This window comes from Copadichromis virginalis, linkage group LG17, assembly GCF_057382275.1.
Source record: "Copadichromis virginalis isolate Kocher_CV1m ecotype Utaka linkage group LG17, C_Virginalis_male_GT1.1, whole genome shotgun sequence".
Taxonomy (NCBI): Eukaryota; Metazoa; Chordata; class Actinopteri; order Cichliformes; family Cichlidae; genus Copadichromis; species Copadichromis virginalis.
Genome location: NC_140634.1, coordinates 23,459,726 through 23,484,653, shown reverse-complemented (window position 1 = coordinate 23,484,653; position 24,928 = coordinate 23,459,726). Strand labels below are relative to the sequence as shown.

Sequence of the window (24,928 nt, the reverse complement as noted above, 5' to 3'; positions counted from 1 at the left end):
CTGCTTTTTAGCTTTAGTGTTGTGGTTTTCTACTGTGTTACCAGTTCTGTTATTAGTTAGCTAGCATAAACTATAAGCTATAAACAGTAATTTAGAGCAAGGCTCCATGGTGAAAATTAGCCTTTATACATGTAGTGCTTCATGTCCACTTGAACGATTTGGTGTTCGCCCAACATCACGAGTCAGGGGTGAGTCTCAGAGGGGACATGCTCATTCAGAAGCTACTTCTACTAATTCCTCTTTAGACCTAGAGGCTCCATCCCTCTTTTATATACAGTCTGTGGCCCGAGCCACAATAGTCACATTAATGGTGACTATCACCTATAGCAAGATTACTAAGACTCCACTATTTGTAGTTTTTAGACACTTGAAGAGGTTAAAACAAGAAAAACAGAGAAATGTTATTTTTAGTCTCATTCCCAACCACACTAATCGGAAACCATAGTCTTAAAGTGGCTGTTTTTATTCACACTTAGTGGAAAATGCTACAGAATTATTACAAGGGCTGAAGTGAGCATATTTCCAGGGAAACATCTATGGAAAAACATCTCCAAGCGCTCTTAAAATATGATGTCAGCATGTGAAGCTGGCAGATCATTTACAGGTCACAACGGACGACTCGTATCTCTCCCGGTGACTCAACTGTCACCGCAGCAGCTGGAGGCTATGTGCTCACATGCATCCTGCCGAGTGTGTTTGTTGCCTTTAAAAGCTTTTCAGAAGTGGGTGTGTTTGTGTGTTGAAAGTGGGGGATGTTGAGCAAACACAGAAGGGCTACAGGTTCAGGAATAGCTCCCTCAATGGCTGAAAGAGTCAATACTGTCAGCACCTGTGTCTGATGGCTCTCAGAGCGCCGGGGTATCACAAATACAGGCTCCGATAGGACCAGTCGGCCATTTCGGTCAAGCAGGGGCCAAGGCCGGCGTCCAAATTAAGTCAAAGAGAATCCCCCCTCCCCCTTTCCCATTCAACAGCACACTGTTGGAGAGAGATGGGGAGAGGAGACAGGCAGAGAGGAGGGAAAGGTTCCTGCTTTATGTTGTTTGAAAGAACCTTAATGGTCTTTAAACACCAGCACCGGTGATCATGGTGATTTGCAGCGAACCTGTGAGTTAACTTAAAACTGTATTGGCGCCGGCGTCTCCCTGGCACCGTCCTGACCGTCTGTGTTTTGTCTTTTTTTGTGAAACTTTAGCAAGAAGACGAGATGAAGAGGAAGAAGGTGGTGCACATCGCCCAGGAGATCATGAGCTCGGAGAAAGTGTAAGTGCTTCAGTCACGAGGTAGCATCTGTACTGTAATCCGTGGCTGTCTAACGGACGTGTTTCTCTCTTTTATCAGGTTTGTGGATGTCCTGAAGCTTCTGCACATAGTAAGTGTCTTGTTCAGTCAAGACTTTTATTAAAGGAGGATTTCCATGACTTAATTTAGCAGCCAGAGCAAAGAGAGTGCCCAGCATAATAAGCAGCACTGTATGTTTTGGTGCTGGCACTGTGCTGTAACTGTCTTGAGTGGTGATCAAAGCCTTTTCCCTAGGATGGATTTGAATTAGTGGGCCCTTGACTGCAGTTGTCTTTGCTCGAGTGCCCTGGCTGAGTTGATTAATGCAGTTACAATCTACAGCTGAGGCTTTTAAAGTTGCTGCAACGGAGTGTTTCTGGTTTTCTGGGGGGCCGTGGTGGGCAGATAAATGCATGGCCACAAGGTGGGGGAGGAGGTGCTTTGATCAGATCCATTACAGAGATGCACTGAGAGAAGAGTGTAGGCACAAGAAAAAGAATGAGCTGTGGGCTGTGGAGTTTGCCTGGTGGCTCGTTTAGTCTGTTTGACATATTTTGGGAGAGTTGTCCTGCAGACATTTGTGTGTGATGGCCCAGTGATTTTTTTGAATATTGCAATTAACTGCAGTTATACTGCTAACAAATCTGCTGACTATTACTGATTTGAACTATAAAGCATCGATAGAAAGAGAAATCTTTCATGTGGAGGAGGATCATCACACGTGATGAGTGTCAGGTTTGATGTGGAGAGGAAGAAAAGGATGGAAACCTCAAGCTGAATATTCAACAAAAGAAGAGCCTTTTGTTGTGGCTGATGAAAAGTTCAAAATGAAACACAAAAGTCCAACAAAATCCAAAGAAGATGAGACAAAAAGGCGTTTCAACAAAAGGAAGGCGGGATTATTTATACTAACAGGAAGGGAGTGAGAGGCAGGTGAAAGTAATTAACCAATGAGGGCGAAACAGATGGTCACAAAAGAGGAAGTAAAAGCAAAAACAAGACTTGAAAGAAAACCAACTACCTAAGTAAAACAGGAAGAGAACAATCAACCAAAAAAACAAATACTGAGTGAAAATGGGGACAATCGGGAACCGATGAGAAGAAAAACAAAGAGGAGAGTGACATTTAAAAAAATCCAAACAGAATCCAAAAACACAAACTACAAGAATCAAAACTTCAAAACAACAGTGAAATCCGGAGTTCGGTTTCTAGCTACAACCTGGGTTAGTCCTTACTGTACTGTACTGAAGATGGTGATTCAGCCCAGGAGTGCAGCCATCGTACTGCAACCTCTGGGGGCTTCTGAGGGATAACATCAGGCGCAAATAACCTCAACTGTGGCGCTTATCACCGTGCACCAGTGCACACCTCATGGAAAACTAGCAGCCACACCAACACAATATTTGCTTTGCTCACCAGAGCTGGCTGCCTGCGACTGCCCTCTTCCTGGTGTTTTTGCCAGTGTATTAAATCCCTGTTAAAAAAGAGAGTGAAGAACCAGGCAGATGTTATGACTTAATACAGATTTACCCACTCACCTCACACCAGTCCACTCATAAGCACTCATGAGGGCAGTAATAAAATGATTTATTACTGTATTTGACCTTAGTTTGGCTCACTGAGTGTTGCTGATTAATTTTCTGTCAGCTGATTTATCGATTGTTCAACTTTCAGCTCAGACGTTTAGACAGGAAAGCTGTGCCTTTGTTTAAGTTTAGTCCAAGGACGGACTGCAGCAGGCGTTGTTCCCAGGGGGAATCCCAGGTGAGCGGGTTCAGATGACCCACGCCGAGGGCCCACCTGTCTTTCCGCCTCAGACATGGCTTTAGTGAAACCGCCGTGGGATTAGTAGAAAACGCCGCCCTGTGGCTGACGGGGAAGGGCGAGGTGCAGACCTCTGTCCAAGAAAGGAGGTCAGATCGCATTCTTCCCTCTCCGCGGCCAGCCCGGGCGCGCAGCAGCTGCTTCCTCAGGCCACAGAGGCGACCTCCAGACACGCACATGCCTCAGATAATCCTCAGTGTGTGTGTGTGTGTGTGTGTGTGTGTGTGCAGGTAGGTGCGTGGGCTCATGAGTGTACTGCATATTTGTGGTATGTTCATCCAGTTGTTTAATTTTTTAATTCTTTTTTTTTTTGTTTCTCCCCAGTCGACCTCTGTCTTTGTTTTAACTGCAGGTTGTCGATTTACCTGTAGGACCAGAGATTTTCATTCCCCATTTGTTAGATCCTCATGTCCTGCTAGGAACCGCTTTAAAATATACAATAACAACATATGTAGGTGTTTTATATGTGCGATAATAAGGTTTTAGTTTAAGTGTTTCAACTCTATCTAGCTTTTTGAGTTAGGTTCAGAGAGGTTCATTATCTGTCTAATCTGTACATTAGGTAAAACATTAGCGAGTAACATAATGGAGATCATATGCAAATCCTTTTTTGAATAACAGATGAGACAAATTAAAAGGAAAATCTGAATAATGTGTTGAGAAACAGCAGATGCAGAAACTTCCAGAAAGAGACACAGAACAATGAAGCATTTAACATCCAGCCATGCTTTGAGATGTGCTGAAAGATTGATTCTGTTAATTATGTTATTGTGTCAAAAGAGCTGCACATTCATGTTTTGTTTTATTTTTTTAATGTTTTAGATTTTAGAGTTTAGAGTTTCTACCAAACTGCTGGAACAGTAAATGAAAACGGTGATCAGAGCATTATCCTTCACCTGAGGAAGGACAGTGGGAAAGAAGGATGAATTGTTTTAGGGGTCCTAAAAGGCTGGAAGAGTGTGGTTGATGGGCGTAAAGTTAAAAGGAAAGTTACACCTTTTAAAACGTTGACTTGGAATATCAGTGAGGTCATGTGATCAGGCTGTTTCGGCATAAAACAGTCAAAGAAAGGAGGTTCTAGCAGGGCTTCAGTGCAAAAACCTTCATTAGAAAAGATGAATGCTCATCTGAGAGTTCAGTGGGTCAAAGCCCACAGAGGTGCTGCTTTACAGACGTGTGGGCACAAAGTGACGTTCAAATCAACTGAGTCATCCCTGACAATATTTTGTGTTGGAGTGTTGGCGAGAGCAGGCCAACTAAAGAAATGTTACAGGCCTGAATGTTTGATGCGCTTTATATTGTCCTGTAATGAAATACCGCGCTCATATTTTTAGGGATTTAGGGGTCATGGTTGATTTAATGTTAGATTCTGCTCTCCTTAATTATCACCTAAACACCAAAATGAAGGGATCACTTATTAAAAGTTTCAAAATGAATGCATGGAAGCACTAAAGTCTCACGGCTGTTGTTTTCTGGGATACATCTGGTCAGCCAGTCATGGCTTTTAAAAGAAAACTGTCCCTTCACATCTGAGTTTAGTTGAAGAGTGAAAGGAGAGGCTACGATAGAGATTAGAGCCACTAATTAATTTTCATGTGATTATTTGGTTGTAAATTGGCTGTATATCCACACAATGTCCATTCTGGGTACACATGCTAATTAGTTAAGATGAGCTAAGATAGGGGGCGGCACGGTGGTTAAGTGGTTAGCACTGTTGCCTCACAGCAAGGAGTTCTCTCCGGGTGCTCCGGCTTCCTGCCAGAGTCCAAAAGCACAGATGAGGTCAGGTTCGTTGGTGATGCTAAATAGACTATAATTGACCTTTTGCCCTGTGACAGGTGAGATGGGCTCTACCCTCCATGCAAACGTGAATTGGATAAGCAGAATAAAATAGATGGATGGAGCTAAGATAAGCTTTATTTGTCACATTAAACACAACATAAATAAAGCAGAATAGCGCAATAAAATCAATACAATATGGCAGAACAAAATGACCCATTAAGGTAAAAACACCAAACAAAACAGCACAAGATATAAATGTAATACAAATAGAAGCTTAATACATAAATATCTAACAAATAAATCCATGTTTGAGGTGGTGAACATTTTGTTTATCTGTAGTTGTGGCAAATAACAGCAAATACGTGTGCGTTATATTTGTTCTGAGATTATATTTTATTGTGTGTTGCGTGGTGAGTTTATCTTTCCGGGCATCTGGACAGTCATAATGTATTTCTCTCAAAGGTGACGCTGTGGTGCAGCTAAACAGACATATTTCTCAGAATATACTGCTGCTTCATTTCTTTGTGGTTGTTTTTGTTATATTCAACAAAATATGAAGCGCTTATGATTTTTTTCAGCAAAATTCTGTCTAGAATAAAAAGCCTTCCCTTTATATATTTTGGGTAAAAATGAGACTTTAAAAAAAGCGCTTTCCCAAATAAGGAGTTGAGGTGTGGGACAAGGAATGAAAATGCCATTCAGTCCCAGATAAAGAGGGATATCTGGTTTTACAAAGGCAATAAGATAAATGGGCCACGAGCTAAACAAACACATGACAGCTACGATTGTAATATTGTGTTTTGCTAATTGTTGTACAAACTGTGCTTATCGTCTGTAATGCCAAGCAGTGGATATATTTGTGAGTGAGAGAGCGCGAGTTATCCAGGACGTCGGGATTCCTTGTCACCTCCCTACTTCCTTCCAGGTGGATGTGTGTGTTGGCATGCTGGACAAAGTCAAAGTGCTGACTCAGCTCCATGTGTGTGGGTGGGGGTGGATGTGTGTGTGTCATAAAATATGTGCAGAGGTGTGGACGGGGAGGGTGGAGGAGCGGGCAGTTTATGAGGTGCTCCTGATCAGTTGTAGTAAAGTTTGTCGTCATGTGTCACTTCCAGACTGCCCAGCTGTGTCTGTGTGTGTGCAAAGTTTTGTTAGAAGAATTAACCCATGCGTTTCTCTCCAGGATTTTCGGGATGCCGTTGCCAAGGCAACCCGTCAGAATGGGAAGCCGGTGGTAGATGAGCGGATCCTCTGTCAGATCCTGTACTACCTGCCTCAGCTGTACCAGCTCAACAAAGACCTGCTGAGAGAGCTGGAGGAGAGAGTGGCACACTGGTAACACAAACACACAGTTTTCTTTCTCACTATCACAGCACAAAAAGCATCTTTGTACTGAACTACACCTTATAAGGCTTTAAAAGTGGAACATAAGGTTCCTTTTATAGAGATGGAAAAGATGGAAGATGAAAGCAGCAGTTACATTATATACACAAATCCATCCTGACATACACTTCCCTAAATGTAACTGTAACTACTTGTCACATTAATGCAGTCCACAGTGACTGTGATTGGCCTGTTCAGAGCTGTAGTTATCTCCATTTCATTTCCTGCTACTTCTTCATCTTCTTCTGGCATCATTTTTCAAATCAAATGTTTTGGTGTGCTAAATTGCACACCAACGCAGGTGTCAGGGACCAAGCAGTAAAGCATAAAGGACACAGGTGGTTTTAATTCAAAAAATGGGTTTTATTGACCCAAAAATATGAAAACATATTTAACAAAGCCAAAACTTAAACAGGCAGACCAATAAAAGAGGTCAACTCAATAGACTAAACTCAAGATAATAATTAACAAAACCTCAAACAAACATATGGTAAACTGACCTGCTGAAATGACACACAGGGGGACTTAAATACTGGTTTAGCTAAACCAAATGACACACGGGGGAAAACAAGATGGCTGCCATATAACCAACTAATACAAAACATTTAAACAAACATGAAACACCCCCCAGGCAATGAAGCATGTGGTGCAATCCAATTAGGCTGTCAGTAGTACTTCAGGTCTCCCAGCCCTTTGCCACACCTTTTGCCAGACAGGAGGAGACACCAACCCCCAGGTAACTCAAACAAAGAAAGATGTATTAATATAACATAAAACAGAACTTTGACCTTGCAAGGTTAATATGTGTGCACGCCATATAAACATTGGAAGGTGTGATGGAAAAATGAATACATTTAATAAAGAAACAATATTGAACAATAAGTAGAATATTTTAAAGTAGTGACTGTAAATTAAACTAAAGTGAACAGCGGGTGGTGAGGTGTGGAGCTTACCATGTGTGGCATGCCATCACAGCAGGGACATCACAAGCAAGAGTCAATGGCATCATAAAAAGTAACGGTGTTGTACACTTGCATCAGCTAAGTGGTGGGCTTTACTAGATTCAACACAAAAGTTGAAATAAAGCTTTAGTTTGTCTCGAGCTTTATTTAGTCGTCATCCCTTTAGCTTTCTGAAACCTGATGTCATGAGTGCATCTGACGCATCTGCATCTGAGAAGCCAAAGAACGCTGCACTCTCATTGGCTCATGAGAGCACACGTTACTTTATTGTCCTTTTTTTTACTCGAGTGGGTCATAAAAAAGTGATTATGTTTTAGTCAGTAAGAACCTTTAGCGATTGAGCCCACAGATCATAATCATAAATACTACCACAGGAGTCGCCACCTGGTGGCCATTAGAAAGAATGCAGATTAGCAATGCCCATCTTTTGTATACAGCCTGTGCTCCTTCTTTATTTTATTGTAAACTACAAAGGCATAACAAGCCTTATTTTAAATCAAATTAGACGAAACTAAGGAAAAAACAAAAACAACATGCTCTTTATTAGTTGGTAAAGAAGCAAAGTTATGCCCTAATCAGACACCTACTGCATTAATACAGTATTAAAATAAGTTATATCAAAAAAGCCTTTATAACAGTAATGGGAAAAAAACGATGAGCTCAGAGGAGAACATGCTCATTGATCCTTTATTTTTTGTCATAGTTTCACTTTATTATTATACCATAAACTGAAGTGAAACACCAGTCCCTCGTTTTGAGAATGTTGTTTAAAGTCCTGTGGAGTTTGTAAGCAATACTTCCTCGACTCTCTAGTCTTATATCTCGAGACCAGTAGCTACTCCCAGCATACTGAATCATCATTATGATTTAGATGCTCAATAAAGTTTATTGGAGGTCAATTTGAAACTTTATATGTGGAACTGTGTCAGATAAAGGACCAATAAATACATTTCTCATCAGAACTATTACTTTAAAAAAAAAAAAACCAGTGAGATTCATCTTATTATATGTTCATAATGTATCATAAAGTAAAGGGTGACTTGACAGGAGTTTTTAGAGGTGATTTGTTGAGTCAGAGCTGAGTCACCCTAACAGCAAAGAGCTGATCCTCTCTGATCTTTTTACACATGAAGTTGGGACAATCTTTGAAGAATTAAGTAAGGTTATTGTCAACAGCTGCCCTTTCTCACAAAAGGAAAGCGTTCTTTAGACACACTAAAGTCAGCACACTGGATTAGGCAGTGTTGCCTCACACACTCTTTGTTCTGGGGCGCAATGAGACTGTTTAATGTCCAGTCCTGCTGAGTCAGACACTGGCCTTCTCACATGCAGCTCGCTCCGGAAACATCCACTGAGAAACGTTCAGGGCTGCTGTGCCTGTTTGACAACAGCTATAGACTCAAAATATGAGCATTTTAAAACTTATCCTAAAATAAATATAGTGCAGAAATACTCATAATGACACGTGATACTTTACTTTCCTAGTTTTGGTCCAGCAGCTGCACTCTGTATGGTTAAAATTCAGACGTTAGATTAAGTCCTGAAGGTTTCTGTTGTATCTTTGTGTTTCTACATCTTAAGACAGCGCTCTGAACATGTAGGAAAGATAACCAGAATGGCCAAAATTGAATTAAACTGTTATAATATGAATATTCCAGGAATTTAACACTGAACTTCCAGGCAAGTTAGACTAGTAACCACAGTGCTGACACATCCTGACTTTTAGTTGCTTATTTAGAGTTACAGTTTTTTATATTTATCACAATTCATGTGTCATAAAAACTGTTAAACATGAGAGTGAAGTACTTGGACACATTAAATTAAATGCAACACGATTGCTTCTCTGTAGTTGGATGTTTTTCCCCATGATGAAGTTCTTTTTTCTGCTTTAATATATCAGAGCTGTTTCATTGACTTCAGGAAACTTTATGTCCACCTGGTTACAGGAGCGACCATCAGAGGCTGTCGGACATTTTCGTACAGAAAGGTCCTTACCTGAAGATGTACTCCACCTACATCCGCCAGTTTGACAACAACGTGGCTCTGCTGGACGAGCAGTGCAGGAAGAACCCCGCGTTTGCAGCCGTTGTCCGAGAGTTTGAGGTAGAGATCCAAACTTTTTTCCAGCCAGGACTTCAGTGAAGAATTTAAATGAAAAAAAGAAATATCAGAAGCCTCTGCACCATCATAGCCATAATAATAAAGGTCTTTAGATAATATCTGAAACCTCTCATATCTGTGGGATAATTGGGATTTGCTGTGTCTGTGCATCTGTTTGGGTTTTGCAGCAGCATTTAGAGTGACTCTGCTCTTGTTTTGTCTCAGATGAGCCCAAGGTGTGCCAGCTTGGCTCTGAAACACTACCTGCTGAAACCAGTGCAGAGGATCCCTCAGTACCAGCTGTTGCTCACAGGTACAAACTCAGAGAGGTGTATTCACTGCTCCAACACGCTGCAGGTCAAAACTTTATTGAATCTTTTTATTGGCGGCACGAGAACGAAAGCTGGAGTAAAGTCAAGTTTTAACTGTCCTGGTGTTTTGGGAGTGCACTGCCACCCAGTGGACAAATACGATGATCGAAGGAGAGCCTGTTTTCTGCAGAACAAAGTTACAATTATTTACTTTATTACTTTGAGGAAAATAAGAAGCTGTCAGCACACTGAGCTGAGGCTTCTGATATCAAAGAGGGAAAAAAATGTTTCAGACAAAAAGTACAAAACTTCTTTTCTTTTATGGATGTTCTGGGACTTTAAGTCTAAACTAAACCCAAAATGACGCCAGAGTCTAGAAAAAAGAAGAAGAAAAGTTCTTCACAACAAAATAAAGCTATGGTTGTATATCCTTGATGAGCTGAAGGTCTGTAATCTGACCCGCTGTTTTTATTCCCTAGATTACCTGAAGAACCTTCCAGAGGACTCTGAAGATTACAAAGACACACAAGGTTAGATAAAGGACATCCCTCACTGCTTCCTGTTTCCACCTTTATGCTGGGCACTTTAACACTGATGCTTTATCTTTGCTGTCCATGCAGCCGCCCTCAGTATCGTGAAGGAGGTGGCCAACCATGCGAATGACATCATGAAGCAAGGGGTAACACCTGATTCCCTTTAAAGCCTTTCAACGTTTTTGCAGTGATGGAAAGCCACTTGAGGTGTTTGGTGGTTTGTTTTTGCAGGATAACTTTCAGAAGCTGATGCAGATTCAGTACAGCCTCACTGGGCACCATGAGATCGTTCAGCCAGGCAGGGTATGTCACTCAAAATGTTATTTTTTTTGCCAACAGCCTTAACAGAGTGGTCTGACAGTGGGAGATTGTTTAAGCAACAGCAACACAAATAAGTAACACAAGCAGCATGCGGTAAGCAAAATTTATGGAGGATTAGGGCCACTGGGAAAAAAAAAGTGGGCACATTTTTTTTTTCTTTTCTAGAATTCTGAGATTAAAGTCTGAATTTTGAGAAAAAAGTCCAAATTCTTTATTTAATCTCAGAAATCTGACCTTAAATTCAGAATTCTGACTTTTTTCTTAGAATTCTGACTCTTGTTTTTCAGAATTTTGAAATTTAATTCAGAATTCAGATTTTTCCCCCCTCAGAATTCTGACATTAATCTCAAAATTCTGACTTTTTTCTCAAAATTCTGACTCTTTTCTCAGAATTCTGACTTTTTTCTCAAAATTCTGACTTTTTTTCTCAGAATTCTGACTTTTTTCTCAAAATTCTGACTTTTTTCTCAAAATTCTGACATTAATCTCAAAATTCTGACTTTTTTCTCAAAATTCTGACTTTTTTCTTAGAATTCTGACTTTTCTCAGAATTCTGGGAAAGAAGAAAAAAAAAAGATGTGCCCACCCCTAATCCTCTTCCGTAAAAATTAGAGCATCATGTCTCCACGCTAACTTGCAGCTGAAATCATGTATGCTTGACTATTACACTGCATGTTCTCAGTGAGAGTAAACTATGGTTAGGTTGTCATAAATGCTGTAAGTGTGCAGAGATAATTACACCGCTGTGGATTATTTGCACGGTGTAACCTTATAATGTATCCGTGTTTGCAGGTGTTTCTGAAGGAGGGCACGCTGATGAAGCTGTCCAGAAAAGTCATGCAGCCACGAATGTTCTTCCTGGTGAGCAACCAGTGAATTCAACACAATCTTCACCATTACACTCACACTGCCTGCCTCATTTTATTGTTTCTGATTGTTTTTTCAGTTTAATGATGCGCTCATGTACACCACTCCAGTCCAGTCTGCCCAGTATAAACTCAACAGTGTCCTTTCTCTGGCTGGGATGAAGGTTAGAGACGGTGGTGGTTTCTTGTCTTTCTTAACTTTCTTATTGCTGACTTTATTACTTAGAGATCCACCAGCAGATCCAAGACCAGCTGAAAACCTGTTTACACCTAGGCCAATCAAACGTTATTGTGAACTGGAAGTGATGTGCGGGCCAGTTGAGCGTAAGAGGTGTGGTGGGACTTGCAGGTTTTGAATTTGCCACAACTGAAATATAAGGTCTTTGCTTTTTATTCAAGGCACTTGCAATAGGATGTAATATGATGCGTCTATAACAGCTTCAACTCTTCTGGGAAGGTTTTTCAGAAGCTTTCGGAGTGTTTGTGAGTTCTGAGATCAGACGTTGATGTTGGATGAGAAAGTTTGGCTCGCATTATCCGTTCTATTTCATCCCAAAGGTGTTCTGTTGGGTTTAGGAACGGTCTCTGTGCAAGCCAGTCAACTACTTCTACACCAAACTCACTCATCCATGTCTTTATGGATCTGCTTTGTGCAAGGGTGCGCAGTCATGTTGGAGCAGGAAGGGGCCATCCCCAAACTGTTCCCACAAAGTTGGGAGCAAGAAATGTCTTGGTATTCATTTTAATTATGAATTATTATTTGATTTTTATTTTATTCGTTTTTAGTTTTTGCCGTTTCGTTTTATCTATTGTTCTTAACTAACTTGCTGTAAGCACTTTGGTCCTGTGTTGGCTTCAAAGTGCTTTGTAAATAAAGTTGGATTGGATTGGATTGGTATGCTGATGCATTACGAGTTCCTTTCACTGGAACTAAGGGGCCGAGCCAAACTCCTAAAAAACAACCCCACATCATAATCCCCCATCCACCAAACTTAACACTTGGCAAAATGCAGTCAGAAAAGTATCGTTCTCCTGCCGACTGCCAAGACTCATCCATCAGATCATTTATCACTCCCGAGCACACGTCTCCACTGCTCTAGAATCCAGTGGCGGTGTGCTTTACACCACTGCATCTGACTCTTTGCATTATTCTTGGTGACGTATGGCTTGAATGAGGCCGCTCGGCCATTGAAACCCATTCCATGGAGCTCTCCCTTCAGTGTTCATGAGCTAACAACAGCCTGAGCAAAATCTGAGTCTGATTTTTAAAAAAAGTCAAAGTCTGAGTAAAATCTTCAATAAACGATTATATAAAGTTTATGAAAGTGTCGTTTCAGCAACAAAACTGAAAAAAATTGTAGTCCTAAAAGCTGCAGTCGGGGGATCTGCTGGGGGTTTTCTTTTAAACCCTCTACTACACATTTACTCGTGTTGCATCTACACTGAAATACTGCCTGTTGTGTGTGCAGCAGCAGCTTCAGTTTACTTGCTTTTGAATTTTTGCAGGTGAGTAAGCCCAGCCAGGAGGCCTATCAGAACGAGCTGAACATCGAGAGCGTTGAACGCTCTTTCATCCTGTCAGCGAGGTAAGCACTCGGGCGAGTACTGCATCAGATTTTGTGCACCCATCGTGAGCTGTAAACTCACGAGTGCTGCTTGTGTTCACAGCTCAGCTACCGAGAGAGACGAGTGGCTGGAGGCCATCGCCAAGGCCATAGACGACTACACGAAGAAGAAAATCACCTTCATATCAAGCCGAAGTCAGGAGGAGGTAAGAACGTGACATCTATGTGGGTGGACAGTGTGATAACTTCACCTGGTGTGCATCCATATTAACCCGAAGCCTCTCTCGCCGCAGTCGGAGGGGGTCGTTGATAGCGGTGCCCCGTTAGGCTCAAAGGCTCCCATCTGGATCCCAGACCTGAGGGCCACCATGTGTATGATCTGCACCTGCGAGTTCACCCTCACTTGGAGGAGGCACCATTGTCGCGCCTGTGGAAAGGTCTGTATCGCTATAACAACGGCCACTCCGTCACATTTTCTATTACATGACCCTTTTCTCATGGCGGCTCTGTGTGCGTCCAACAGGTGGTGTGTCAGGCGTGCTCTGCCAACAAATACTACCTGGAGTACTTAAAGAACCAACCAGCTCGTGTGTGTGATCACTGCTTTGCAAAGCTACAGGAGAACAGTGAGTACAGAGGAAGGTTGCGCTGGATAACCAGCAGCAGGATGTCTCAGTTTAAGTGTTTGGAAGGATGTGAAAAGGCAAAAAGCGCCAAAGAACTGAGATCTGATGATTTTATAATTTGATACGTACACTTATGGACATTTTCACAGCCTGAAGTCTTAATCAATTAAGGATAAAACTAAATTTCCTATACTGTAGGTTATTTACTTTTTGGTATAACTCCTGTCTTCTGTCCTATTTAGTAACATGTTATCATATTTTAGGTGACCGCTGTGCTTCAACATCAATTTCTCCCATCAAATCTGGAGCTTTCTCCTTCACCAGGAAACAGAAGAAGATTCCTGCTGCACTGAAAGAGGTAAACAGGCTAAATTTATGTCAAATGTGTGATGTTATTTTGCATCTTTGGCATTGCAAGGATTCATTTTTTGCATGTTTACCAGGTGTCTGCCAACACTGAGAATTCCTCCATGAGTGGCTACCTAAACAGGTCAAAAGGCAACAAGAAGCAGTGGAAGAGGCTGTGGTTTGTCATTAAGAATAAAGTCCTGTACACCTACGCTGCCAGCGAGGTACTGTAGCTAAGTGATCTCATGTTTTTCTGTAAGCTGTGCATTTTTGCAGACTTTGAACGCGTATTTTTTCCGTGTAGGATGTGGCAGCGTTGGAGAGCCAACCTTTGCTGGGTTTCTTCCTGAGAGAGGAGAAGAACGGACCCGCTCAGAAGCTGCAGTTCAAGCTGTATCACAAAAACACACTGTTCTACATCTTCAAAGCTGACGACATCCCCACGGCACAGAGGTATCTGACAAACAGTCCAGTAATGTGGTAATATTAGAGATTTTTGTTTGCATTTGTGGTAACTACATGAAACAGGTGTTTGATTCCAGTGTGGTTGTTAATACTGTTAATATCCAGAGAGCAGGCAATGAGCTGATTTCATGTTGCATTTTCACAGCTAACAAACACATTTTAAAACACTCCGTTTGTCCTAATCTGAAGCTGAAATCTAGTCTCTGTTCAGTATAGCTTCAGTATTATGGGATATATCACAATTTCAGTTTCACTTTAGAAAGTGACACTTAGGTAAACATCCACATCACTATGTGGGTTAGGCGGTTTCTTTTCCTACATTTTGATGTCAGAAAATAACATAAATAACTATTGCTTAAACAGATCTTGCTGTGAATAAGATCAAAAAGTTGATCCGAGTGCATTAAAACTCAATAGTAATTCAGCTTATTTTCTGTTTTTGGCATTCTTACTTTCAGATGGATCGAAGCCTTCCAGGAGGCAATGATTCTCGAGCAGTAATCCCCCTTTTTTCAGTAGTGAAGTTGTGTGACAGCCCCGGAGCCAGTTGAAAGACAACTTACGACCCCTGATTGATCACAGGTCAGAGGTCACCAGCTCAGGAAGGACTCCAGGTGGACTGTCTACCTTAAACTGAAGCCTGCTGCAGAGCGTCACAAACTCTGCTTGGAAGCCAGACTCCTTTAGCTCTCCAAGAACTGGTTTTTCTGAACTTATTTTCAGCTTCTGATGCTCAGCGGTGCAAAAAGCGAGTAGCAGCTGCGGGTCAAAGGTCAAGTCCAGAAGCACGTGTGTGGAAGTGAGACCAAACAGTTGACTGGGCTTTTTAAAGTCCCTCGGAAATCCTTGGAAGTCGGAAGTCTGGGGATGATTTTTCAAACGCTGTTGGGCGAAGGAATCCGTGTGAAACAAACTTCATACTGGCTGCACACAAATAACATAAAATACCAATCATGTGTGATTGGCACTAATGTCTGAGGAGAGTTCATATATGTAACAGCATGGGCTTTTAATGTGAAAATCAGGCTTTAACAGAAACAGGAAGTGGACATTCTGCTCTTTAAATGCATCTCTCTGGTCAAGAGATTCTTTAATAACAAACATCCTGGAGACAACTGGAAGTGTCATGAAGATTATTGTATATAGGTTTTTTTGGCCTGTTGAGCCACATAGGAAGTGGTCAAAGGGTAAAACTGTGTACATTAAAGAACAACGCTGACCTTGTTTGTTTGTTTTTTGGTTTTTTTGCTGTTGTTGTTATTGTTGTTTTTTAAAGCCGAGAGCTAATATTTATAAAATAGGAAGATTTATTGTTTAAAAAGCGCAGGCTGCATTTAATTTTGGGAGTCAGGGTTTGTTATCAGAGACCTTCATACCCTTCAAAATAATTTTATTTTTAATACATGGGGCTTTTTTTAATGAGAAAACACTGTAGGCAATACACATGAACTATATATTTCTAAGGAAATATTCATTCTTGCATTTAGCAGACTTTGTGCCTTCTATATCCTCCTGTTTGAGATAGACTGCAGCAGCACAGATTGAAATTCCTTGCAGCGTAGGACATGCATGGCGCACTGTCCCGCGTCCTGCTAGGGTTCTCAGCCTTTCAACATGTTTAAAAAAACTGCATTTTGTTGCAGTCTGTTTGTTTGTTGCACACAGTCTGTGTGTTGATGTCACATTTGAACAAACCCAGAAACTTTTTTTTTTAGTAAAGTAATAAAAAGGGGGGAGAGTGTCATCAGAGCTTATACAATAACATTTGTAAACATCCACTCTATACGCGTTAGAGTCTCTTATAAACAGCATTTCTAAACTGTCAGGAAACAGTTTTTAATAAAATATATATGAATATAAAACGTATCCTCTTGTCTTCATTTCTGTGATTAAAAGCAGTGGCTATTTGGTGCCACAGTCATTAGCGCTGTCACCTCACAGCAAGAAGAGTCTGAATCCACCTACTGGTTAGGTTCTTTGGGTCCTCTGCCTTCCTTCCACAGTCCAAAGACATGCATCTTAAGTTAAATAGTGATTTATAAATTGTGTGAATGTAAAGGTGAATGGCTGCCTGTCTAAGTTAGACCTGCAACATACCAGGGAGGTCCTGAGAACGTTCTGCTCTGACATTCAGTCATGCATCTATTTTAAGGCCCAAGATTTTTCTTAAATTACAAATCTTACATAGGTGCTTAAAAACCTGATTTTCTTCAATTTCATGAAAACTGATCTTCTCTGAAGTGGCAGGTTTATTTACAACAAAGTGTTTCACAATGCTTGAGGCAGAAGGTTTCCAGTTAGTGAATTTGTCTAGATTCACAATTCTCTGTCAGATTTCTTTTAGGCTACACAGAAGAGAATAGGGGTAAGTTAAACAGAGTAAAACAAAGCAAACATACAAGCAAAGAGAGGCAGCTTCACAAATGCAGTTATTTCAATGATCCGGCATCAACTGACGTTCTTCATTAACCTCCAGGTCCTTGGAGTTGGAGGGTGAGGACCCAGGAGAAGAGCTCAGGAAAGAGCAGTAAGGAGGAGAGGGAAAGAAAAAAGGAGGACTAGGAGACCGTGATGAGAATGTCCATCTTACTCAGGCTTTTTGCTTTAGACTTTTCATTTTGGATCATTCTATGTGCAGAAATGTGCTTAAATCCCTGAAAACTGTTAAAACTCACCACAGATATTCATTTACTGGCTGTAATAGCAACATTTCATGGTTTCATGAATTGTGTTCATCTTGCACCCAACCACTTTTATCCAATACTACTTTAAATTCTGCTCTAATACAAAACCAGTACTGATGACCAGAATGCACAAATTCCATACTTGACAACACAATAAAGAACAACAAAAAATCAGAATGTGTGGAGCATCTCATCTAAGACAACCTTATGCCTCGCTATGGAACAATATTGCTGTAAGGATTGGGCGGAAAACTGTGTTCTGGAAGGAATGGCTTGTCAAAGGCATACGCAGGATAAGTGATCTTTACTCAGGGGGAGTGTTTATGTCATTTGCTGAAATAACCCGAAAATACGGTTTGATAAGAGAAAATAATTTTTGGAAATATTTACAAATAAGGGATTGTGTTACCAAAGGAAAATTTGCTCAAAGCTCGAATATGGTGGTGGAGTTTTTAGAATTGTCCAGTACAGCACATAGGGCAGCGGTTTTCTACAAACTGTTTAACAATCCAAAAAAAGAGATATGTGAAAACTTGAGGGTTATATGGTAGAGGGATCTGGGTTGTGCAATTTCTAAAGAAGACTGGCGCAGAATTTTGTCATTCTCTGATAAATATATAAGAGAGGCCAGGGGTAAATTTACTCAGTATAAATTAATACACAGATGGTACTTCACTCCATCCAAACTTTATAGAATGGGAATTAGTCCCAGTAATGTATGCTGGAAATGTAGATCAGATCCAGGGACATTTATGCATGCTATTTGGGAATGTGGGAAAGTTTATCCCTTTTGGCAAAAAGTATTGGACAAAATAGGAAGGTGGATTGTTTTGATGATACCCCTGTCACCAAGACTGTGCTTATTAGGGGATCGGTCAGTATTACCTGGGGTTTCAAAATATGACTTTGTGGTTATAAAGGTGGGGGTGATCGCAGCGGCTCGAGTTATTCTCAGTGTATGGAAGGAACCGTCTCCTCCAGAATATAATAGGTGGAAAGAAACTATGCTGAAAATGGTGTCGTATGAAAAACTCTTGGCTAGGATTAATGATGATAGGGAGGGTTTTGACAAATCGTGGGGACGTGTTTTTGGCTGAGATGGTTGGAACTTATTTGGTCAGGGCAATTATCTTTAGTCATGTTGTACGCTTGCTGCACTGTTTGTTTGTGTAGGCACTCAGTAAGGGAATGACTTAAAGATTTGAGTTAACTGATTTGAGTTTTTTTTTTTTTTTTTTTTTATATATATATTTTTTTTCTGTTGTTGTTTGTTGGTTGTTTTGTTTGTTTTAGTGTTGTGAAATGTTAAAAACAAATAAAGACTTCAAGTATAAAAAAAAAAAATTCAAAATGCCTTTTGTGTGGAATATGCATTTCTTGAGGATCTTCATGATCCAAGAAATGCAGTCATTGGCAATTCTCTCAGCAGCAAGAAGTGATATCAAACTTTTAGGGGGATCCTCCTGTAAGTTCTTAGAGGTTGATGGCTGACTTTGACCTTCTGTAGGCCCAGTGTCAGTGATTGGTTCAGGCTCAGGGCTTTGTTCTGGAGGTTGGTCCTGCTCTAGTACACTTCACACAGGAGACGGTTTTATTTTTGGGAGGAGAATCTGGACTTGACTGTGGTTCACACAGTCTGTCACTTTCTTTTTCCTCTGTTGGGGTCAGTGCTCTTAAAATCACATCCTGGATGTCTTCCATGGCACGAGAAACGTTTTACTTTGGACGGTTTGATCCAAAGCATCATTCTGTAACCACACTTTTGCATGGAGTCTTCAACAGTCACGTAGACGACTTCAAAAGAAAAGGGTAACTCATCTGTTTGCTCTGGAGACCTAGAGATTACCGTGTCTGAAAGATTTCTTCCCGGTAGCATCATAGGGAGTAAATATCTTTGAGTCGACTGGAGGTAGTCATTTTATCTGTCAACTCCCTGTGAAAAGTCTCAATTTCAGCACTTGTCATTATGTTCTCGGGGGTTTCTGGATAAGGTTAAGGTGCTCTGCCCGGGTTAATTTATTAAACAGTTGATCAATATTAGGTTTGATGGTGTTAAAATGGTGTTAAAATCAACTTATTCGTACACACACATTCACATTCAACAAAGACCAAAGCACGAGTGCTCAAATTAATGTGGTTTCTAAGTTAATACATCTGCGTCCCATAAGGAAAGAATATAAACATCAGTAAAGCTTTTTTCAAATCGTCTCTCCCTCTTGTAGTGGACATCGGATCTTGCTTAACCTCCTAGGACCTGGCGTCCACATATGTCACATTTTGGGTTATTTAGACCAAAATACTAAATTTTGCTCTACAAGGGCCTGATGTCCACTTACGAGAACAATATACTGCCTCTGTTTTATCGAAATTTAAAACGAATATCCTCATATGTGGCTCTCATTTTTCTTAGAAACAAAAATCAGGTAAAAAAAATAATAAAAATCTGGTGATTCTTTGTTTTTACATTCATCGGGTCCTAATATGCCCAAATATCAAAGAGAAATTAAAAATGCATGCCATGGAAGAGTTCGGGTCTTAGGAGGTTAAAGACCAAGTTATGTGACGTAATCCTGCGGAGCGAGAGAGAGAGAGAGAGAGAGAGAGAGAGAGAGAGAGAGAGAAGATGGAACTGAAGTTCTGGGCCTTGTTTCCCCCGACCGAACGGTCCGTCCTAGTAATCTTTCCGTCTTAAGATGGCGGGGTATGGAAACCTTGTCCGAAGGGCTTTGGGGCAGATAGGAGGTCATGGAGGAGTCCGGGGTTTTTTGCTCCAGCTGTTCAGGTGAGTTTAATAAGACGTGTGTGCCGTCTGTGTTTATCCGCTGGAGGTGAAAGATAAGGGTTAAATGCGGCAGAAGAGAAGCGGGGATTTGGAGAGCTAGCTGATGTTAGCATGCTGTAAAGGACTCCTGATTAGCTAGACATTAAGAAAATGGTGTAAAGCCCATTAAAGGGCTTGAGGAAATGTGTGAAAACTATCAAAACTTTAGGACTTTAAAGGTGATTCGTTTTCAAAATAAGGTTATGTAAATGCTACATGATGTTGTGTTTATGACCTGCAAGTTTTGGGGAAACTAACGTCTGTCTTCCTATTTTATTGGCAGAGTGAATGATATAAAAACGGGCACACTGGTCGGTGTGGATAAATATGGAAATAAATACTATGAGGACAAGAAGCATTACTTCTTCGGTGAGTCAAATTAATTTCAGAGCGCTATAGTAACTGTTTCACGTCTACAGATCTTTCTGTTATCTGGTTTCACTCATCCTAATGTTTGCAGTCAGGGTAGTTTAAGGTGGGTATCAACTTGCTAAATCAGTCTGGGATTTACTGATCCAGCCGTGATCTTTTCACGTTTATTTATATTTTACTAGGAAAATGGAAAATTAGGTGCAGCGATTTATTGCAACATGTGCAAACATACATGTAAATTAGGGGTGCAACGATATTCGTATTGATATTGAACCGTTCGATACAGTGCTTTCGGTTCGGTTCGCATATGTATCGAACAATACAACATTTGTAATTTATTTTATCAACTTTCCTTCTGAAGATGCTGTCTGTGTTGAGCGCTCAGTGAATCTGCGTTCGACTACTCCGCCTAGGCTGCACTGTCGAGCGCAGATCCACTGAGTGCTCAACACAGACAGCATAGTCAGGAGGAAGAGCGCAGGGCAAGCTAGCAAGACAGAAGTTAAGCTCCCCCACACTCATTCAGATCTGGCGTTTGGAATTATTTTGGTTTTCATGTGACGTATGACCCTGAAGGTAAGCTCAGGGACTAAAGTAAAACAGTATGTTGGATGTGCCATGCAATGCTCAATTACATGGGTGGGAGCTAGCGTGTTAGCGCAGTTAGCTCGTTAACGTGTTGGCCGTCTAGCCCCACCACGGGGCGATCGGCGGTAGCTCGTTAACGGAGATTTGCCGTGTTGTGGCGTTAAGGTCATTTCAACGAGATTAACCTGAAAGCACTAGTGGGAACACAACGAATATGACTGCACATTTACGCCGACATCATCCTAGTGCAAAGACAAAAACAACAAGCATGCTACTAACTTTAGCCGAGTCATTTAGACAGCTGTTAGCACATGATTCTCCTTATGGGGACCTGATATGTTTAATATGCTGCTGAGAATATAGCCCAGAAGAAGCGGATAGTATAGCTTTTATTTTGGAAAGAGACATTTCTCTGTAATAAACTCTCTTTTCCAAAGATGAGTGATTCCTCAATCAGATACAGGGCTCGCAATATCGCTAGCCCGACGTCCTGGGGATAGCGATTTTTTTCAGTCAGGCTACCAAAGTCTATCTCTTCCCTGCCCGTAGGGCTATTGTAGGAAGGAAAAATATATGTCAATGCTTTTGCATTCTTTCGGAAATGTAGCTGGGTAATTATGTCATTGGCATCGGTGAGCCACTGTCAATATGTGACATATTGAAGTCGCGTTTGAATTTGCGCTTGTTTTTTTGCTTTCACTTTGCAATCATGCGAACTGTGTATAGAGAGCGACAGTTTTATTAATCGTTAGCTTACTATGCAAACATGACAAGTGAAATCTCCCGCAGCAAGCTTAAACATGTGAGAGGTTGATCGCGCAGAGAATCGCTGAGCTTATGTGAGTGCATGTGTAAAAGCAGCAGGATATATATATTTTAGTTCTGCTGAGCCAAATAAGACAGGTCAGGGTGAAGAAGTGACAGCCAAAGAAAAGCTTACCACAAAACGGAGAAGTTATGACAAATCAGACTATAAGGCAAAAAGAAAGTGCAGCTTTATGGTTTCATGGACAAAAGAATTTCTGTGGCTGCAATATGACGAGCTAAATAACCAGGGCTGCACATAAGTGGTCCGCAGGTGCGCATTCGCTGTCAAAATAAAAAACACGCACAAGGGTTAGGGTTAAATTTAAAAACTGTACTTTTGAGTTAAAATATATATTTATAATTTTAATAAATGACATTAAAAAGGCATGAACATTTTTTTGTATCGAAAAAACATCGAACCGTGACACCAAAGTATCGAACCGAACCGTGAATTTTGTGTATCGTTGCACCCCTAATGTAAATGTACTTTCTCTGCTTTGTCTTATATACAGTTCTAATTCTAATGTTTAATGTGACCACCACTTTTCTTTAACACATCCTGAACTCTCTCAGGTGAGATTTCTTGTAATGTTTTTAAGTAGTCTTCAGGAATAGCTCTCCAGCTTCTTGAAGGACACTCAAAGCTCTTGTTTGGATGTTTGCTGCCTTTAGATGGTCCCACACTGCTTCAGTAATGTTAATGTATGAGCTCTAGGGAGGCCAGTCCATGTCTGATAGTGCTCCATTGTGTGTCTTTCTATCCATGTACGCTTTAACTGCATTGGCAGCGTGCTTGGATCAATGTCATGCAGGAACACGAAGCTCCTGTCAGTCAGATTTCTTTCAGATGATATTGCATGGTGGTCATGGCCGCAAACCATGACAGAGCCTCTACCATGTTTTACAGATGGTTGTACATGCTCACGTTTGTCTTCCTCTCCTGACCTTATTCCATCAGAATCAGTTCCACTGATTTTCAGTCTAGTTCTCATGTAATTTGGCATACCCCAGCCTTTTCTCCCGCCCTTCCTTAAGAATGGCTTCTTGACAACCACTTTTCCACTGAGACCATTACTGGTGAGGTCTCCGTGATTCAGTGAGGTTTTTAGATGATCAGCTGAAGCACCAGATGCATCTCTCAGTTCTTGTCATGTCTTATAATTCTTAAGAACATGGCCTTCAGATACTGTTTATCTGGTGTAGATAGTTTTTAGGCCTGCCACTTTTTTTTTTTTGTTTTGTTTTGTCACGCACTTGTCCAGTTTCCTCAAACCTTTTAAGGACACACTGCACATCATGGTGAGATATGCCAAGCTTTCAGCTGATAGCTCTTTGGGAATCACCTTGGGGAGAGGAAGGTCTGTGTGTCTGTTCTTAGACTGCTGCCCCCATGACTCAAACAGTACATTTATGACGATTAAATTTGTTTGATGCCAGGAAGGAATGCTGGCCAGCAGACTGTGTGACTATGGTTTTTATCAGTATCACAACTCAGATTAATGTATATTCCAGTAAATGAATGGTTAGATGTGAGGGACTCTGTTGTGTTTAAAAAAATAAAATAAAAAAATCCCAGCTTCAATTCCGGCAGGAGTAAAGATCGTGCCTCAGGCATTAGGAACCAGTGTACTTCAAGCCTGGTTCAGTAAGAGGCACTGATGTCCGAGAGATCTTCCAGAAATAGTGATGCTGATTTACAGAGAACTGAGAATCGGTCCAAACTCATTGAGCAGGTTAGGGCTGCTGCATCAGTTACCATGGTGATGAAGAGGAAGAGAAGTGAACCATCTTGGCAACACTGAAAATTCAGGGTTTAACCTGAATTTGACCTTGGCGATTCCCTAATCTTGCTCCATAGCACAGACATTATGTCAATGGTGACCTGTCTATGGTTAGAGGAAGGATTTGAGTTCAGTTTAAGTCAACTGCCTTTGACAGGAAAAATATAGTAAAGCCAAAGTAAATTAAACTTCAGGTCTTTGATGGGTCTCCAGCAACCTGTTGGATGTTAGGAGGTTAAGTGTAATTTAGGATGAATTTAAATGCTCCTTCAAAGAAAATCCCTAGTCTTAGTTTGTGTTTTGTCTTTGTGCGATCAGGACGTCACCGCTGGGTGATCTACACCACAGAAATGAACGGGAAGAGGACTCTGTGGGAGGTGGACGGCAGCATGGTGCCAGCTGAATGGTGCGGCTTTTATAATGGATTCAAATAGGGTCTGGAATCAGTTAAAAAGCTCAATAAGAAATGTAGAAAACCAATAATGTACATTTTTAATGTTAGAAAGTGTCCATAATATATAATTGTGTATATATAATTTTCCAGTAATCCAAATTATGTTTAGTATTTACTGTAAAGAATAATGTTTTGTGCAAAAGAAAGAACTAGTATGAGATGGTGAAAGAGGAATCTTTTATTTTTTTAAGACTTAGAGTTTGATCATTTAAAAGCTGGTGTTGTTTAAGCCTCCCTCTGTGCACTCTTCAGGCATTGCTGGCTGCACTGCATGACCGACAACCCCCCTACCACACATCCTCCGGAGCCCAAGAAGTTCCTGGCTGAGATTCACCAGTTCAACGTGAGCGGCACCCCACAGCAGTACGTGCCCTATTCTACCACCCGCAAGAAGATCCACGAGTGGATCCCCCCCAAAGCCGGAGCTCAGTGAGCTCGTCATCGTCCACATTTTAAATTATGGTTCCTTTCCTGTATCCCTGTCGTAAATAAAACCTCTATACCTGTGTTTGTGGTGTGAGTCCTTACGTGAAAGGGTTTTCACTTTTTTTCTTGAAAGCTTGGACATCAGACACCTCTAAATTGTTTTTAAATCAAAAACATCATGTATGTAGTATAATGGCTTTGGTGATTTTCTACAAATAGAAATGATTTTAGATGCTGTTCAAAGAAGATGGAGAACCTTGGAGTTTATTGATGTTTTAAGCTTTTAAAACCACACACACTGCTACACCATGCTACACCATGCTACCAGCCCTGTACTGTTGGTACAATACAGGATTCATGCGTTAATATTTACACAAAATTCTGACCCTATGTTGCAGCAGCATTAAAACTAATCAGAAGAGATGTTTGGTTTTTTTTTTCAAATGTCTGTTGTCCAAATTTGTTACCTTAGTTTCCTGATGACGATTCTGCTTGTAGCCCATCTTCTTTAAGGTTTCAGATGCTCTTCTGCATATTTTGGTAATAAGAGATTTTTTTTTAGTTTCTTTTTGCTTCCTACCAGCTTTTCCTTTGAATTTTTCCTTTTTTTTTTTTTTTTATCAGTGCA

General features: G+C 40.8%; 2 protein-coding genes across 2 annotated transcripts in view; both read left to right on the top strand.

The window, feature by feature from the left end:
• Positions 1 to 16,245, top strand: part of fgd6 (FYVE, RhoGEF and PH domain containing 6) — a 39,806-nt gene extending 23,561 nt beyond the window's left edge. The window contains exons 4-21 of the mRNA XM_085436417.1: positions 1,196 to 1,263; positions 1,342 to 1,372; positions 6,071 to 6,222; positions 9,179 to 9,335; positions 9,558 to 9,645; positions 10,123 to 10,173; positions 10,264 to 10,322; positions 10,408 to 10,479; positions 11,290 to 11,358; positions 11,444 to 11,527; positions 12,870 to 12,949; positions 13,032 to 13,134; positions 13,222 to 13,365; positions 13,452 to 13,554; positions 13,818 to 13,912; positions 13,998 to 14,126; positions 14,207 to 14,355; positions 14,826 to 16,245. Of these exons, the coding sequence (XP_085292543.1) occupies positions 1,196 to 1,263; positions 1,342 to 1,372; positions 6,071 to 6,222; positions 9,179 to 9,335; positions 9,558 to 9,645; positions 10,123 to 10,173; positions 10,264 to 10,322; positions 10,408 to 10,479; positions 11,290 to 11,358; positions 11,444 to 11,527; positions 12,870 to 12,949; positions 13,032 to 13,134; positions 13,222 to 13,365; positions 13,452 to 13,554; positions 13,818 to 13,912; positions 13,998 to 14,126; positions 14,207 to 14,355; positions 14,826 to 14,868 (1,677 nt within the window). The 3' untranslated portion in view covers positions 14,869 to 16,245. The remainder of the gene's footprint in view (positions 1 to 1,195; positions 1,264 to 1,341; positions 1,373 to 6,070; positions 6,223 to 9,178; positions 9,336 to 9,557; positions 9,646 to 10,122; positions 10,174 to 10,263; positions 10,323 to 10,407; positions 10,480 to 11,289; positions 11,359 to 11,443; positions 11,528 to 12,869; positions 12,950 to 13,031; positions 13,135 to 13,221; positions 13,366 to 13,451; positions 13,555 to 13,817; positions 13,913 to 13,997; positions 14,127 to 14,206; positions 14,356 to 14,825) is intronic.
• Positions 16,246 to 19,706: 3,461 nt separating this feature from the next.
• ndufa12 (NADH:ubiquinone oxidoreductase subunit A12) lies at positions 19,707 to 24,382 on the top strand. Its single transcript, XM_085436423.1, has 4 exons — positions 19,707 to 19,833; positions 20,156 to 20,241; positions 23,739 to 23,826; positions 24,127 to 24,382. Exons 1-4 carry the CDS (start codon positions 19,745 to 19,747, stop codon positions 24,305 to 24,307), a joined length of 444 nt encoding a protein of 147 aa, XP_085292549.1. The 5' UTR covers positions 19,707 to 19,744; the 3' UTR covers positions 24,308 to 24,382.
• Positions 24,383 to 24,928: the final 546 nt, after the last annotated feature.

What these genes read in the sequence shown, in the direction of transcription:
- ndufa12 (XM_085436423.1), top strand. Translation starts at nt 19,745, where the DNA reads ATGGCGGGGTATGGAAACCTTGTCCGAAGGGCTTTGGGGCAGATAGGA. An exon ending in CAAGAAGCATTACTTCTTCG is followed by an intron (nt 20,242 to 23,738) that starts GTGAGTCAAATT and finishes TTGTGCGATCAG; the next exon opens with GACGTCACCGCTGGGTGATC. An exon ending in AGCATGGTGCCAGCTGAATG is followed by an intron (nt 23,827 to 24,126) that starts GTGCGGCTTTTA and finishes TGCACTCTTCAG; the next exon opens with GCATTGCTGGCTGCACTGCA.